Source organism: Manduca sexta, chromosome 5 (genome assembly GCF_014839805.1).
Source record: "Manduca sexta isolate Smith_Timp_Sample1 chromosome 5, JHU_Msex_v1.0, whole genome shotgun sequence".
NCBI classification, from domain to species: domain Eukaryota; kingdom Metazoa; phylum Arthropoda; class Insecta; order Lepidoptera; family Sphingidae; genus Manduca; species Manduca sexta.
In genome coordinates, this window is record NC_051119.1 from 7,331,626 (window position 1) to 7,348,097 (window position 16,472).

The 16,472-nt window shown below is 36.5% G+C and overlaps 1 protein-coding gene across 3 annotated transcripts; it reads left to right on the plus strand.

Annotated features, from left to right (window-relative positions):
* The first annotated feature begins 3,725 nt into the window (after positions 1-3,725).
* Positions 3,726-15,310, plus strand: LOC115444630 (ATP-sensitive inward rectifier potassium channel 1). 3 transcript variants are annotated; one of them, XM_037444471.1, is made up of 11 exons: positions 3,726-3,847; positions 5,479-5,958; positions 6,539-6,659; positions 6,897-7,088; positions 10,660-10,731; positions 10,934-11,044; positions 11,919-12,025; positions 12,455-12,604; positions 13,409-13,528; positions 14,236-14,334; positions 15,099-15,310. In XM_037444471.1, the coding sequence occupies exons 2-11, from the start codon at positions 5,525-5,527 to the stop codon at positions 15,214-15,216; spliced, it is 1,524 nt and encodes a 507-aa protein (XP_037300368.1). In that variant the 5' UTR covers positions 3,726-3,847; positions 5,479-5,524; the 3' UTR covers positions 15,217-15,310. The 3 variants fall into 3 exon arrangements, with proteins under 3 accessions (XP_037300368.1, XP_030026340.1, XP_030026341.1); XM_030170480.2 differs by having other exon boundaries at positions 3,729-3,847; positions 6,506-6,659; XM_030170481.2 differs by having other exon boundaries at positions 3,734-3,847; positions 5,495-5,958; positions 6,506-6,659.
* The last annotated feature ends 1,162 nt before the right edge of the window (positions 15,311-16,472 follow it).

Sequence of the window (16,472 nt, forward strand, 5' to 3'; positions counted from 1 at the left end):
ATCCGGGTGTATACGAATTTTCCACCACTATCAATTATTATGTTATCTCTCTGTTATAGCTGCGCAAGCGAGCTGAACAAATGTGATTTTATTATTAAAGGATTTTTAGGCCGCCATAATTGCGTCGACTAGCGAGGGATAATCATTTCTAGTCAATCAATATTCTTTGGAACTCACTCTGCTGGCAATCAGTTGTTGTGAGATCACTTCGCCGTGCCCGCATGACAAAAATACTAGCGCGCTGTTTAGGTCCCTCGGACTTCTCTGTGGACGCACCCTTAATGTAACTTAGTTTAGCTTTAAATGAACCTATTACCCCAATAAATATTTGATCATATTTATAGATCCTATTGTTTATCTAAATGTAATGTCTAATGAATGTGTTAAATAATTATAATAGTTTATAATGGATGTCTATATGCGAACAGACATGTTTGTGTTACGCGACGTCATTCCACTACACAAAATCGTCTTCTTCGTCCTTTTCTTTTATTTAAATAGTTAGAAAAATTGCGTGAGATTTTCATTATCGAATATCGGTCTGATCTACTCCGTTGTGCCTGATGCAGTAGTCTCGTCTTAAATTATTATTCTGTTTAAATAAATATAACAGGACATAATATGGACAGTTGCGGTGGTTACTTAAAGAGTGTTTTGTATGTCACCTCATTTATTAATGCGAGGTATTATTAACAACGCTGTGTCTTTGTGTCTTACGCTTTCACAGCGAAACTATTGAACCGATTTTTATTCCACTTGGTAGATTTTTGGCATCCCAAAAAGAATCCCCAAAAAGATATTTCTTTCTCAATAATTGTCATTAGCCGCATTTCACTAGAAGCCGTAATAAAATGTAAAATTATCTAATAAAAAAGTAGAGCGCTAAATTTTAGACTGCGTCCTAATTTCGCATGTCTTATTATGTGTTGTGTCGCATGACGTCGTGTAAGGCTAATGTGCTTACAATCGGAGTGAAGGAATAAACAGAAAACTAAACAAAAATAAGCCTTATGAACTCTATTCTTTAAAGAAATATCTAAATAGTAAATCAGTGTAACCATACATAATGATACAGTGGCGAAAGGTGACATTTTCTATAAGGCAACTCGACACAACGGATAGGTACTATTAATATGTATAAATGCAGTTCCAAATCGTTCAATGATAATTATTTTTTGCATAAGTTACGAAAAGGGAGCAAGAATCGTGTAACATGGACCTTTCGCCACTATGATAATAAGTTAGTCAAGAATACTATTCCTGGTTTATCTCTCACTCCGTTTTTCAATGTAAGGTCTCTCTGGAATCATCTATTGATTAGGTGGTTCCAAGGCCAACATGTTGGTGTATGTGATTTATGTTAAAGCCTATAATCTCATGATTATTTGTTGCCAAAAATATATTTCGACATTGTCAATTTAAAAATGCCAAAATAAATACGATGGCGTGGATGGTGAGTTTCATTATTGTTTCCAAATTTATTGTTAACTTGCATCATATTTTTCACTAACATTTTAAATGTGAGAGTTTGTATGTTTGAGGTTTTGATATTTGTAAGTAGTAAACTTAGACATCACTGAACAGATTACGATGGAATTTGACATCTAAATACTTAACCTAGAATAACACATATAAGTACTTTTTCTAGACAAAATCAGATTTAGACTCTAACAGAAAGGAAAGGAAGTTCATACGAGCAATACCATGACAAAGCCCTGATTTAACACATAATGTACTTTTTCTAGGAAAATTTCTAATTTGGACTCTCATAGAAAGGAAAGAAGGATCATACAAGCAATACCAAGCGAAATCCTAGTCAGTATATTGATTATATTTGATATTATTATATGTCCTAGAACCAAGCTCATACGCTCCCTTGATATAACTTCTAGCATTCAGCATCACTCCAAAACACTAAAACAATATGCAATAAAAAACGTAACAGTGACAGCGGCACACAATCCAGTACAAACACCCATTGAATAATAGATAAAGGCGTTTAGCGAGAGGTGTTTAACTGGAGTTTCGTGCGTGCCGGGTTGTTACCGCAGCGGGATATTCTGCAACCAAACAAGTTATAAAACTCTTGGGCTTCGAGTTGCCCTAACACAGCACAGCAGAATAAGCGTGGAAGTAAACTAGGTTTTCGGTAGAACAAGAACTTATATTTTTCTAATATGTTGCACGTTTTGACAATTGTAACAAGCTAGCAAACAGCGAACAACAATACATTGTTATTAATTCGAAATACAAAAATTCATCTAGATACTATTATGCTGCCTTTTCACATGATATTATAAAGAGGCTTTGTGTTTGCCTATGCAACCTCAACAAAAACTACATACATAGTATGATACCCATATGGGTAGTAGTAGTATGGGATTATAAATTTCCACTTTGCACGATTCTGTCATACTTCTCGTGCTTCCTCCGCCTTCATCAATCTTTTCATGCATTCCCGCCGGCTCAAGGTACTTTTGACCTGGCCGTTACTAAGAATATCAGATACCTGACATTCGAAGTTTCAGTGCGGTCGACCTCTACCGGCTCTTCCATCCACACACGCCTTACAAACCCTTTTCACCAGTCTCCTATCATACATTTTAAAACTAATAAAAATAATATTAGCCTAATAGTATATACTGTCCCATTGCTGAGCACGGACCTCCCCTACTACTACTAGGAGGTTTTAGCCTTAGGCTTTTATCCACCACGCTGGCCTAATGCGGATTGGCAGACTTCACATACCCTCGAAATTCTTATAGACATCGTCTTAGCTATGCAGGTTTCCTCATTGTTCTCCTTTACCGTTAAAGCATGCTGTGATTCACAAAGAATACACACTAGGGAAGATAGAAGTGTGTGCTTTGGGTTTTGAACCTGCAGAATTTCATCTCGTAGTCTGTTCTACTCCCAACTAAACTATCACTGCATTTTATAACTAACTTAATACCAAAGAAATATTTTGATGAATGTAAGTTGTCTTGTTACACAGAGACACACACAACAAAATGGAGACAACAAGCTGTCAATATTTTGCATCATCTCTTCTGCAACAGTCTATAGCATTCACCTGGCATCTTAAACATCTATTAAATATGGTAAAGAGTCTTTGTAAATAGCTTTGTTAATGCAAAAAAAAAATCACTCATATGGCGTAACTTCACAGAAAATAGCACTATTTTTATTGCATGACGACCAACACCACAGTCTGCCCCACGACCATGAGGCTAGAAAGTCTTAAAAATGGAATTAATAAGAAACTCTTTTAGGTTTATTTTAATATCATTTTAACAATAAAAATAACAAATATATTTTTAACGGGGTAGAGGGAGCGAGAGGGTCAAGCGAGTGCCGTAACTGTCAACGGGCGCCAGGAATCGATCGTAGACCTTGAAGGGTCCGATAATATCAGCCTTAGACCAGCTTTTGAGTTATGGATGGGCACATTTACACGTAGAAGTTCGCTCGGGCGCAAAAAATGCTATTTCCGTCATTAGGTCCAACAAATGCACCCTATTACCCAGCCTATGTTCATCTCTTGGTAGCGATGAGCCTAACTCCTTGTAAAGCCACAATTCCACGGGCAACTGACGTGTTCCAGCTTACAGCTCACTGTCTACGCCTAAAACTATGTTCAAAATGCAGCATCATAGGGCCTTGTTCAGAAGAATCGCCCTCCTAGCGTCCGAGCAAGGTCAAGATACATCTCTCAGCTTAGTCGGCATTCACAATTAGCACTTGCCGCGATAACGTAGATAACGTTGTGATAGTGCGCGCGTTTCACCTGTTACGAGATGATTTTATTCTAAATTTAAATCTTCTATAGAGTTAGTAGTAAGTTGTTGTAAGTTGAAATTTTCATTCTTAATTTAAATCAGTAATTTCTTTTTCTATAACGTTAGTGGTTCTAGTAAGATAGTTATTTTTTTTTTATAGAGCCAATTTATGTGGTCTAAATTTAAATAGGAAAGTGATTTCTCTATAGTGCCAGTTTTAGTGCTAGTGTCAATTAAGTAAAATGAATTAAGTAAAGTGATTCGTTTTTGTGCAGTGATTTTTCGAGAAAATATTTGTGGTGGAAATTTTATGCTCATGAATTATTTTTCCTTTAGGCCTTAGTCAAATAAAATAATTCTATTATCAGAAGATACTCCAGCAATTTATAGTAGCATAATTCGTACAAGCCTAAGAACATGCATTATTAAAATATTAAATGTAATAATTTTTGTTCAAGTAATTTACATCATCTTGCTAACAAGAACTACAATATTGACATGACAAATTCCTGAAGACTTGCCATACTAAGTCTTTTATACACGGTTTATAATAACATGCATTTAAAAAAACTTCCTTATACTAAACATAAAGCAAACGAATTTGAATAAAAAAAAGTAATTAACATAGAAATAATAGTTCCCGAAAAGGGTTACTGAAAAGGAAGAAGTTACGCAAGCGAAATTGAGGCAAATCGCGTTTACAACATACTTGAAAAGGTGTCTTAGGCTGACCTACATTGAAATCGGATAAGAACTATTAGGAGAATAACGTCAGTAATAAAAAAAATATAAGGTCACAAGTGGCCCAACCCTACATTCAAATCAGATAAGAGAAGAATAATAACATCAGTAATAAAACATAGAAAATCATAAACGCCTCGATATAAATTAGAGTCCAAAAACAATGTATTTTATGAACAAAATAGTAGTTTGTTTAGAGCAACATCATTTTCTGCCAATCATAGCAATATAGATATGAGGAAACATTCGCCAGAGACTTCAGTAACAAATAATGAGTCACTTGAATGACAGCCGTATTTATTCATAAATATTGTTTAAATTACTTTGTTATTACTAACGGTTGATGCGTCATTACTGTGTTTGTAGGTTCTTTAAGAGATAAAGACAGAGAAATGATAGCTTCAATGGTATAGTGGTAGCGATATTGAACTGCGTAATATGACATCCAAGTTCAAATCCCTGATCGAACAATATTAATTTAGGTTGTATAATTTGAAGTAGTAATGGTAGTCCATGATGAAAAATTTTACCCAATATGGCAAAGGACTCATTCCGTACCATGTTAGGAGATATAAGCTTGGCAAAAGTTAAATTCACTAGTTCCATCTCTACTCACCCTTAAGGGATAGGGGCGTAATGTTAAAGAAACAGAGAAGCTATTGTCGTGTTAAACATTTCAATTTGCTCTCAGCGGTCAATTGTTAGTTTTAGAATTTGTTGCAAGAGCTTTAATAATGTTTATTCATTTAAATAAGTATCAAGTTCGATAGAAAATACTTTAAAATTAAATATAATATCAAAATTATATGATGTTTAATGTATCGGACTATAGTTAAATTATATTTGGTCGTCAATTACAATATATTACAATGATATTATATTTAAGATGTATTTTTTTTTAATTTTCGCACCAAAATACTCGCTATATATAACTTACCATGTATTAAAATACATTTAGATTTGTTTAAACATCAGTACTCAGACATACCAAAGAAATAAGTAAAATGGAAAAGACAATCGACATAATAGAAGAAGAAGACGAATCAGAATATGACGAATACCACCAAATAAACAAACTTTACGACGAATGCTTGAAATATTTGCAAGAAAAAGGTACACAAGACATAGAAACAGAAGAAGAAAAAGGTCCCGAAGATATAGAAAAGGATCCCGATTACGAAACGATAAGCGAGAAAAAAGAAACCAATAATGAAATCATAAATCCCGTAACTAAATTCTTAGTAGAGAACGAGTTAAAATCAACAGAGAGTCTTAGTTCAGGGCCTTCGGAGTCTAGATCTGAGAGACTGAGAAAGCTGTCACAGCAGCTTCCGAAGATTATCATCACGAATAGCAGTTGCATGAGTCTGAACCAAGTCGACGGACAGGCTTTACCGATTCTGCCGAAGAATGTTAAGAAAAGAACGTCTAATGCTAAGTGAGTAGTTTTGATTACATTTTTTAATCTTTAAAGAGCTTGGTCGTTATTTCACCTCGATGTTGCTCAGTACTTCCGCTTTCTCCGGTGTTCACTTACTTTTCACGATTTTAAAATAATTTTCTAATAAAACCCTAGCCCCTGCCGACGTAGGAACCGACAAAAAACTATTTATATAGCGCTCATATTGAGATCCAAATTATGAGGTCCACTCCGCACACACTCCGATAAACATGATGTACCTACGTCTTCTCTACCTCCACAGTCGAAGTTAGGTATTAGGATTGGAGTTAAAAAGTTTCAAAGTTACCGTAATCTGGAGTTCACTAGCGATAGATCTCTTGTGTGCAAAAGACTGTTGACTGGCAAGGGGTAATTAAGTTTCATCATGCATCATACATTGGACCCAACTCCACTTTCTATCAGGTGTAGTGGGGTCCCATTATCGTACCCGTATGAAAAAAAAATCCTAGGGTCACAAGCACAACGTAACAGCAAGCGATTCCATTAAAACTACTACCTTGGTTACTAATAAAGATTATTTTAGCAACCGAAGAAGCCCACTAACTCTTCGTAACAGGCTGGCATACGGGGACTTTCCGAAGCGTCTTGTATCGAAGAATGGACTGGAGAACGTAGCTTTGATATCCAACGTGCCTTTCGAGAAGATACGGCTCCTTAACGATACTTTTCATACTTTGGTAAGTTTGATATTACCATTTTAAGTCTCTGTAGCGAACAGAACACAAAAATATAAACTTTTTTATTTTCAGATTTTATAACACTGACCAAATCGAAGGCCTTGATTTATCGAATGGTTTCAAATCTAACTCAAACACTTTTGGTCCCATTTGCGAAAAAATATCATCAAATTTGATTGAAAGCTGTCGTATCTTAGGAATACCTTCATTTATATCTTACTTTTAATTTTTTTCCAGATAAACCTCCGTTGGCGCTGGATTGTAATCGGCACCATCGTGGTCCATTTCACCATCTGGCTGGTGTTCGCAGTCTTCTGGTACATAACTGCGCTTGCGCACTACGACTTCGAGCCGGATCCTCCAAAACGCACCTGCGTTACCGGCGGAAAGGACTTCGTCACCATCTTCTTGGCTTCCGTGGAGGCGCAGGTGAGGTAGTGGAAACTAAAAAAGGGTAGAAAAGACTGCAAATTCAACAAGAAATTTACTATGTACATCTTATTTATTAAGTGATCTTTAGATAATATGGATAGACTAGAATATTTTAAGTAAAATTAATCACTGGTCTCACTTTCATTATTACCTTTAAGAGTTCATATACCATTTGTATTATCACAATTTCTCAAAAGTAAACACGTCATGAGATATATTACTTCATTGTCCCTTCTAACAAGCTTTCGTCCTTAATAGAAACAAAGTCCTCGAGACGTTTTTAAGTCTGGCAGCAATTTGTCACCATTAAGGCGCCGTGAGCCAAACGTAGTGTCAAACTAACACAATAGAGGAATTGCGTTGTTTGTATGTCATTCACTCTGTATAGTCTAGTTCATAAGCGGAAATGAAGGATACTACAACATTTTATATATTTTTTTGCTGGCACAAAACTATTGCTGCCATCACTTGGGGGGTAAGTGGAACGGTTATGTTCTTTTCACCGGTTAGTATAGCCCAAAGTCGACACTCGGGAATCATCACCCGAGCGAGCATTTAACCGAGTCCCTAACTTCTGTATACCGTACACCAAACCGCCGAAGAAATCAGTCACCTTCAATCAATAACCTTCTTTGGCGCATACGGCACGGCCTCGGGGTATCTTGTTGCACTAAGATAGCTGATCGGTAAGGTTATTATGAGCTTCCATCGCTGTAGTTTGAAATAGCAAGATGAACTTGTAAATACTAGACCATCACGGAACTGTTTCCATGTAAGTATGGAATGTTAGTAAATCAAATTTTTAGATCACACTCTTGTTTATTTGTAGCTGAAATGTATAGGCAAAAATTTATAATAAAATTATTTAATGACATATAAGAGGGCTCACTATTTAACGTGCTATTGGTAAAACATATTTTATATCCGCCCGGATAGCAACCACCGTAAACGAGGTGTTAAAACAGGTCATAATGACTCAAGTGTGTCGCGTTCCGTGATTAGCCTGTGTATATCCAGTTCCAACAGGCCGGCATAATAGTGTTGACTGTCGAGGGGCAACCATCTCTTGTCAGTCGACATTCTTTTGGAGCTCAATCCACTTACCATCGGGTGCAGAAGAGTCACTTTGCCGCGCTCATATAAAAAAAAATACGTTATTGAGTTTAGCTCCTATGAGTAAAATTATTTGCGAAATAATGAGGCGAAGAAACCAGAAGTAATAATCAGCACATACTTAAAACTGAGAAAAACTACGTCGTACACTTTCGCTTTCTCTTATAATTTAAACCACTTCAACAGCGTAGGAGTACTAAACGATATAGTAGAATTTATCTATCAGATTATCCATCTGAATAGTACCAACTAAAATTGGACCCCCCATTAATCAATCAGAATGTGTGACCTCCAGTGTCACTCAAAATACTCAATTTCATACCTTACCACTATTACAATAAAGAAAATTTTGTAAAAAACCGTATTGCCAATATTTGATGTTGCCGGTTCAATGAATTCCCCCCGTATCCAGGAAAGGTCATTTTCATGGATATTGTGCATCTTATAAGGCACTAGAAAACGTATTCATAAATAAATCTTAACTTTGTGTAAAGTTTCAAGTAGACATTTACCGTCTTACTTATAAACTTGTTTAAGCGTTAAGAGGTGGTTAAGAATTATTTAAATAGCTGTCAAAAACATCACCAGTTTCCTAGTTTAAACCTTATTAAGAGGCAAGATGGCGGGTTTTGACTTACAGCTGATCAAGTAAATTTGTGTTTTAACTAAGCATAGTTTACCAAAATTTTTATAAGTAAGACTGTTTATGTATTGAACTATTTGTTAAACCAAGCTTAAGATGCCATTTAAGAGCTTGTTCTCAGCTGAGTCGGCGCTGTTTCACAACCAAAAGTCAGCTGACAAAATCTATCACGTGTGACTTAAAATATTATTTGAGCTGATGTTAAGATTGGATTATTAATTAGCGACTACCTTAAGATGCTTACCTTACCTTGATGCCGCCCAGTGACTACGATGGCTGCAAAGTTTTTGAAACGTCGGAAGAAATTTATAATATAAAAACCGCGATAAAATCCGCAAAATAGTTTTATTTAAATGCTTACCTTAGTTCAATAGCGTCTCGTCTGATATTGTATTTGAGAGCGTAACTGATTTGCACTTATTAATAAGGTTTGTCGCTCGCGGCTCGGCTGGCGTGAAAGATCATTGTGTACCTTTCAGGAGATAAATAGAAGTATATGATTATCTACCAATCCGCACTAAGCCTATCCCTCTCAAGAGTAGAGGCCCACGCCCAGCAGTGGGACAGTATATAATACAGAGCTGATATTATATATAATTATCCAAAACATAGCCTATATGTATCAAACATTCAAATCCGTCCAGCAGTTGCTGTATTTACTTCTAACAAACATCCAAAACGTCTTCATTAACTTTCGGAATTATAATATCAGTAATATACATATCTCTACTTTATTTCATTTCTAATACCTAAAACATTAATACATAATGCCTAAAGCATAAATCTAGTATATACGAACTATACATACGTATAGTAACACTCTTGAGCACAGAATGACACGGAATAATAGCCCGTATCTGCATCACTGTCTAGGTGTTACAAAGGCGCATTTCTTTGATGCAATCTCGTGGCAATTTTGAGATGACCGTCGTCCGGCGTATTCCTTGGAACGGGAAGCTCGCCCAATAGACCTTGATTGGTGCAATTTGCGTCTACGGATGTCGAAATGCCTTCCACGTTTATGTTTACTTTCGGCTAATTCAATTACGTCTGTCTGGCTTGTTTATTTCGGGTTCGGTTCGTTGGGTTTTGGTAGGGTTTTGTGTTCTAAGCCATAAGGTTTAAAATTATTTTATATATGGGCATGTTCAAATGAGTATATCAGTCTTACTTGTAAAGTTGTTTTAGCGTTAAGAGGTGATTAAGATTTATTTAAATAGCTGTCAAGAACATCACCGGTTCCTAATTTAAACCCTATTAAGAGGCAAGATGGCGATAGAGTAAATTTGTGTTTCAACTAAGCATAGCTTTGCAATTTTTTTTATAAGTCTGTATGTCTATAAGGTTTTGAATTATTTTGTTATACGGACAAATTCAAGTGACTACACTCTGATGGTAAGTCGGATCTAGATAGAGGATTGGTGGATGAAAGTCGATTATCCCTTGCTCTTTGATACAATTAGACCGAGCTGTTTGATTCTCGGCCGAAAATATTATGTATGATTTTGATTCTATAAAATTGGAGTACGGGATTGGAATTCGTGCTTGATATGGCGATAGATGCACACAATGGGGTGAATATGAGCTCAGTGAAGTATGAGTAATAATTTTGATTGATACAATTTATTGACTGCGACTATTGAAGTATATAAGCAAGACGATTAAAGATTTTACCTAGGGGATAATGACTTTTATTTCCTTTAAGAAAATAGTTTTGAATTGAATATTATATTTAGGAAGTTTATGTCGCTGAGTCTTAGGTTTTGCTTAATTTTCAAGAGGTTTCATGCAATTTTTATTTTTTATTTTCAGACAACTATCGGCTTCGGAGATCGTGCCATTGACGAGGAGTGTCCAGAATCGATATTCCTTTTCATAATGCAGGTATAAAAAAAAGTTAATTCACATAAAAATATGTATATATCACAATATACATTTCAATCAATAAAAAAACAATTTGTAATCTATACATTTATACGCTAGTAATAAAGTTCAAAATAGCGAAATAAAGCGAGCGCGTTTAGTCCCCGGGACTCGCTTGTAAGCAAATGTATTGCCAATAACTCACACACTGATTTTATTTCAGTTAATCCTAGGTACTGGCCTATCTGGAGTCCTAACATGCGTGGTGTACGCGAAACTGACCCGTCCAGAGAAATTGTCAAGGGACGGCGTTGGATTTAGCAAGAAAGCTGTGGTAAGAACATCAATTTAACAAACATTTTATTTAATACTTAATCGAAGAATCACGCTATACGCAACCGATAATTTGGCTAGACATGACCACCAGTAAGTACCTGCAAGCAAGTATATAAGCAGGAGCCACTGATGTATGGATGGAAGGAGTGCGTAATACCTACTACTAAGTATAAATACTGGATATTATTTATACTTAGTAGTAGGTACGCATAGATTCTTAATACTATGAGATTAAATATCAAATTTTATAGTTTATGCTGTTTTTGACCATTCTTAATGCTTAGTATACGCCACAGCACACCTCAAGCCTTTTATCTCCGAAAGGGAAGGCAGACGCGCAACTATTGCACCTACTTTTCGCCATGCGTATTCCATCCCATGATGTGATAGGGGCCAAGCCTATATTGGGCACAAATTCCAGACTTAAGTCTGATACTGAATAGCAACTCAATATCACTTTTCCCGCCTTGGGATCGAACCCGTGACAACAGCAGTGCAGACGTTATATAACTACGCTACCAAAGCAGTCTTATACAACTTGACATTTTATTCTGCGGCGGCACAATTAGCATATACCGCCATCTCGTCAACATCGATGGAACTCCAAGAAGACCGATATGGTATTGACACAACTGTAGAGATAAATCGCACACCAATCTCGCTAGATGGCAATGTATGATACTGGCTTGCGATAGCAGAATTTGCTTAACGCGCAGCATATATACCAATTCCGATTAGGAATCGTTGGAGGGGCCACGGCCGGGCAGGCGCAACATCTGCCTGACTGGTAATCTTCTCCTTCCATAGAGGAACGCAACCATCTGTTCCATTAACAGTTTCAGTATAAGCACAGTTTTTAATTGTTCTTTTAGATAAGCATGAGGGACGGCCGGCTGTGTCTCATGATGAGGGCCTGGGACCTCAACTATGATCACATCATCAGCTCCGAATTCGCCGCACATTTCGTCAGCACACGCAAGTAAGCATACCAGACCAAACATAGTCTCTAAAACTCTGGATAAAGAGAACGGACTGGACGATTCTCGTAATCATTAGCCAAATGGTTATGTCCGAACAAAAAAATTTATGAATGAAATAATTTTTAAATTAGTTGGCTACTTTAGCAGTATCTCTAATGTATTACATATTTTTATATCTATATTTAAGATATATCAATTTTTGTTCGCTTTAACGATATAGGAAATGATCGTGAGGTCACTTTCATACCTAAGAATTCTATATAAGAGTTTTAAAGGTATGTGAAATCTGAAACCCCTCTCAGTAGTAAAGGAGGCCGCGCTCATCAGATAGCAGTACATAATAATTGTATTATTATTATAAGACTATAAACCAAAAGTTTGTCAATAGGAAAATAAATATAGATAATTATTTATTAATGGCTGACCAGGACTAAAGAAGGCGAGGTTCTCCGATACTACGCGCAGACCCTGCCGCTGCAGCAGAGGCAGTTCCTCCTCTGGCCTGTGACCCTGGTACATGTGATCGACCACGCGAGCCCTTTGTACAAATACACGCCAGAAACTATCAGTAATGGGAGGTAAATTTATCTTTCTTTTTTTTTATATTTGCACGGCAAAGTGACCTTACTGCACCTGATGGTAAGTGGAATGGGGTTCAATAGAATGTCGACTGACGAGAGATGATTACCCCTCGGCAGTCGACACATTTATGCCGTCCTGTTGAAACTGTATATACACAGGTATATCCCGGAACGCGACACACTTACGTGGGCCCCTATGGCAGGTTTTAACACCTTGTGTACGGTGGTTAGCTTTCCGGGCGGATAGGAAATATATCTTACCACCAGCAAATCCATATAATCTTACTAGCTTATTTGTTATTCTAGTGATATTATAAATGCGAAAGTATGTTGAAGATGTTTGTTAGAAGTATGATAGACAACTGCTGAACGGATTAGTATAATATTTGGCCCTCAAATAAACAATGTCCTGGAATAGGAAGTACCTAGTAATTATCCGAAACTTCTTGTTATCTAGTTTAAGTTTGCAATTCAAGAAATCGTTGAACATAGATCACCTTTTTGCCATTGATGTATATTCTACCGATAGACACGCATGTCCATATAAACTATTTGTTCAAAATCTGGAATCAAAACTAAAGTTCGCTGCAGCGCTAAAATATCAATCATGGTCTAACCAAACTCTTTAAACATGCAGTGCTAAAACGCTTTAAATAGAGTATACGAAAAATGGCAACCAAAACCGGATTGCAGTACACTTCAGTTGAACACAGTGAGTGTTCGTAACGCCAAATCTAGTACGCAGTACATATAATATGCTTTTTTCTGACCTATGTTGTAAAAAATGTTTGCTTCTTTCAGCTATGAAATCACAGTCAGCTTAAAAGGCGCCTCTGCATCGATGGGAACGTTCACACAAAGCCAAACGTCGTACCTGCCCAAAGAAGTTATATGGGGACATCGTTTTCTACCAGTCGTCAAGTAAGGCAACAGCAAAAATACGAACGTAATTTATTACATTTTCGAGTCCCATTTTTCTATAACGTCTGCTGACATTCTATTTGCCATTGGCAGTATTATTTTTTTTAACAAATCAATCCAATCATTTATTTAGTAAATATAGCTTCGCAAGCAATTTTAGTCGTCATTTCATTTTATGCAATTAAAAAAAGTAGTGTGAAGAATAATCGCATTGCTGATGATATCTTCCTAGCCGATTTCGGCCACGGCGACTGCGAGAACTGGTCAGGCATATTTAACTCAGATTAGGGCTGAATACCCAACAGTCCTGCTTCTTCCATTTGATGCGCTCGTACGTGACTATAGCCAATTTTATTTATGAAAGTACGAACGTATGCAGGACACGACATTACCCCACGGACATAATTAACTATATGGCCATAGATGGATGGACTCTATTCTCTCTTTTCTTGTCAATCATAATATTGATTCCTCCCTCATCGAATTTCGGCCAATCTAACCGGAGATCAGCCAAGTACGCAGGACATATAGTGCACAAGTGTGTGAGAAAGAAATAGGCGCACTGTGCCTTCACTCTCATAGTCCGGTGAGACGGCAATCCGACATGATCAGAGAGAGATTAGGCGCAGGACCAACGGGTTTACGTGCTTTTCGAGGCACGGTGGTACACACCGCCAAATTCCTGACTCCGCCCAATCATATTACAGGTACGATGGAAGAAAACAGCAGTATGTGATAGACCATAAGAATCTTGACACCACAGACCCAGTAGATACACCGCACTGCAGCGCCAAGGAGTTATACCGGTAAGCATTTCTGTAAGATGGAATAAATGTTAACTTTACTTTTTTGTAATTTGCAATTGATAAGATGTTTGTATCAACCAGGATAGAGAGCACCTTATACGCAACATACATCGACTAACTTATTCTGTATGTCACTGTAAACGCGTAACGCGACCATGCCGCGTTATCTTCGTGAAATTTGCGTGAAATGGTATTCTGTATGCCAATTTCTATTGTCTGTTTCGTGACTCGGTGCGTTACGTGCTTGTTACGCTCTGTCAAAATAACGTGTGCCATAGAGAATACGGCCCCTTGTGTAGATTTCGAACAGGCATAATTATGTCGACTAGCTAGGGATAATCATCTCTCAATAATCAGTACTCTACTGTAGTTTATTATATATTATTAATAATATTTTATAGTTACCTTGTTTATCATGTTAGAGATTTTCCCGTCACACTACATCTACAACTCCTGTAAGTCAGGATCAGCAGTGGCACGCATTATAACACCGAACGATGAAACTCGGCAAGTCTCAACACTAATCTGTCTTTATTTCGCAACGAAATTAAACAAATAGAAAGATAAGGAGTTGGAAATATTAATTGTCCAGTTCCCTACATAGCAAAACGTAATATTTTTTATCTTGTTAGTTGTTAAGCACCCAACGCCGTACACTTTGGTTGGCCACAGCAAAGCAGGAGACAAAATAAAATTATTTTATGTTAAATTCTCATAATACCTTATAGGTAGGTACTTATTGCAATGTCCGATTTAACTTTCAGAACTACGAAAGTTGACAACGACCATCCCGTTTGCCCCGGAACACCGAGCAGTTTCAGCGAGAAGATATCAGCATTCCAATTGGAAAGGTCCTCATCTTTCAGAAAAAAGAAATCATGATAGAACAGTGCAATAGTTTTAGATAATTTAACGAGCATCAAACAATATAGATATGTAATACTTTGAATTATTAAATATTATGAGTTTTATCTGTCTTATTAATTTAACTTTAACCTAATTAAACATAATTTGTTACTATTGTCCTCTACGGCAATAGCCTAATTCGGAGTAGAACGAACTGTCGAGACGAATGTATCGTTCAACTCAAAGGCACGCACCTCTGACTTATCTAAAGGTATTCTTTGTGAATTATCGTTTGCTTTAACAGTGAAGGAAAATAATCAGGAAACCTTTACATACGTATGTTCTGTGTATGAATTTTAAGGGTATGTGAAGTCTGCCAATCCGCAATAGGCCAGCGTGATAAGGAAAGGTCTACCCCTCTCAACAGTAGAGGAACGTGCCTAACCTTCAGACAGTATATTATACGGGCTTAAATTATTATTATTTATTTACCTAAACCTAGGCATCAAATAGATTACCGCTCTTTGCTGCAGTAAAATAAAATTATCCATCACCGAAGGGTTAGACAATGTGCAACTAATGTATCCACTTTTCGCTTTGTGTTCCATCCCATTATTATAAGGGTGAGCAATGAGTATATCGTCATATCGGGCACAAATTTCAGTCTTGGAGCTAATATTGAGTATTAAAACATAGGTTACGATAGCGCATTAATTATAATTCACAAAGTTAATAACGTCAACTGCAAAGCGCCTAAATTTATCATTAGCAATAATTCGAAAAAGACAATTTGCTTACAAAATCATAAAAGGCGAACAGCTCAAAATTGTTTCTAGTAATAGAAAAAATAATGGATGCTTTGGTTTTTTAAAAAATTTAAGAAACATTCTATTTATTCGCTGTTAACTTATTATAGAAAAATAAACCATATGAGACCTATAAAGCGTTGCGAAGATACTGGCAACTTGTTACCCAGAAAAACAAAACTATTATTAGTAGTTGTTATTAGTATAAAGTTTATGGTCAAATTGACTGCGCCTGCGCTATACTCAGAGTTTCTCTGTTGTCCTCATTGTATTGTGTACGTCTGTGTATCGTTCTTTATGTATAATAGATAACCCACATAAGTAGCTGAACAAATTTCAAACTTCAAATCGCCTGTATATTTTTATGTTTTACCAATATATCTTTTTCGTCACTACAATAAAATAAAGGGCTATTACTTTACTTAACACAAAGGCTAAAAAAGGTATCAATTAAACTTAACGCGTATAGACGATTTGAAGTTTTAA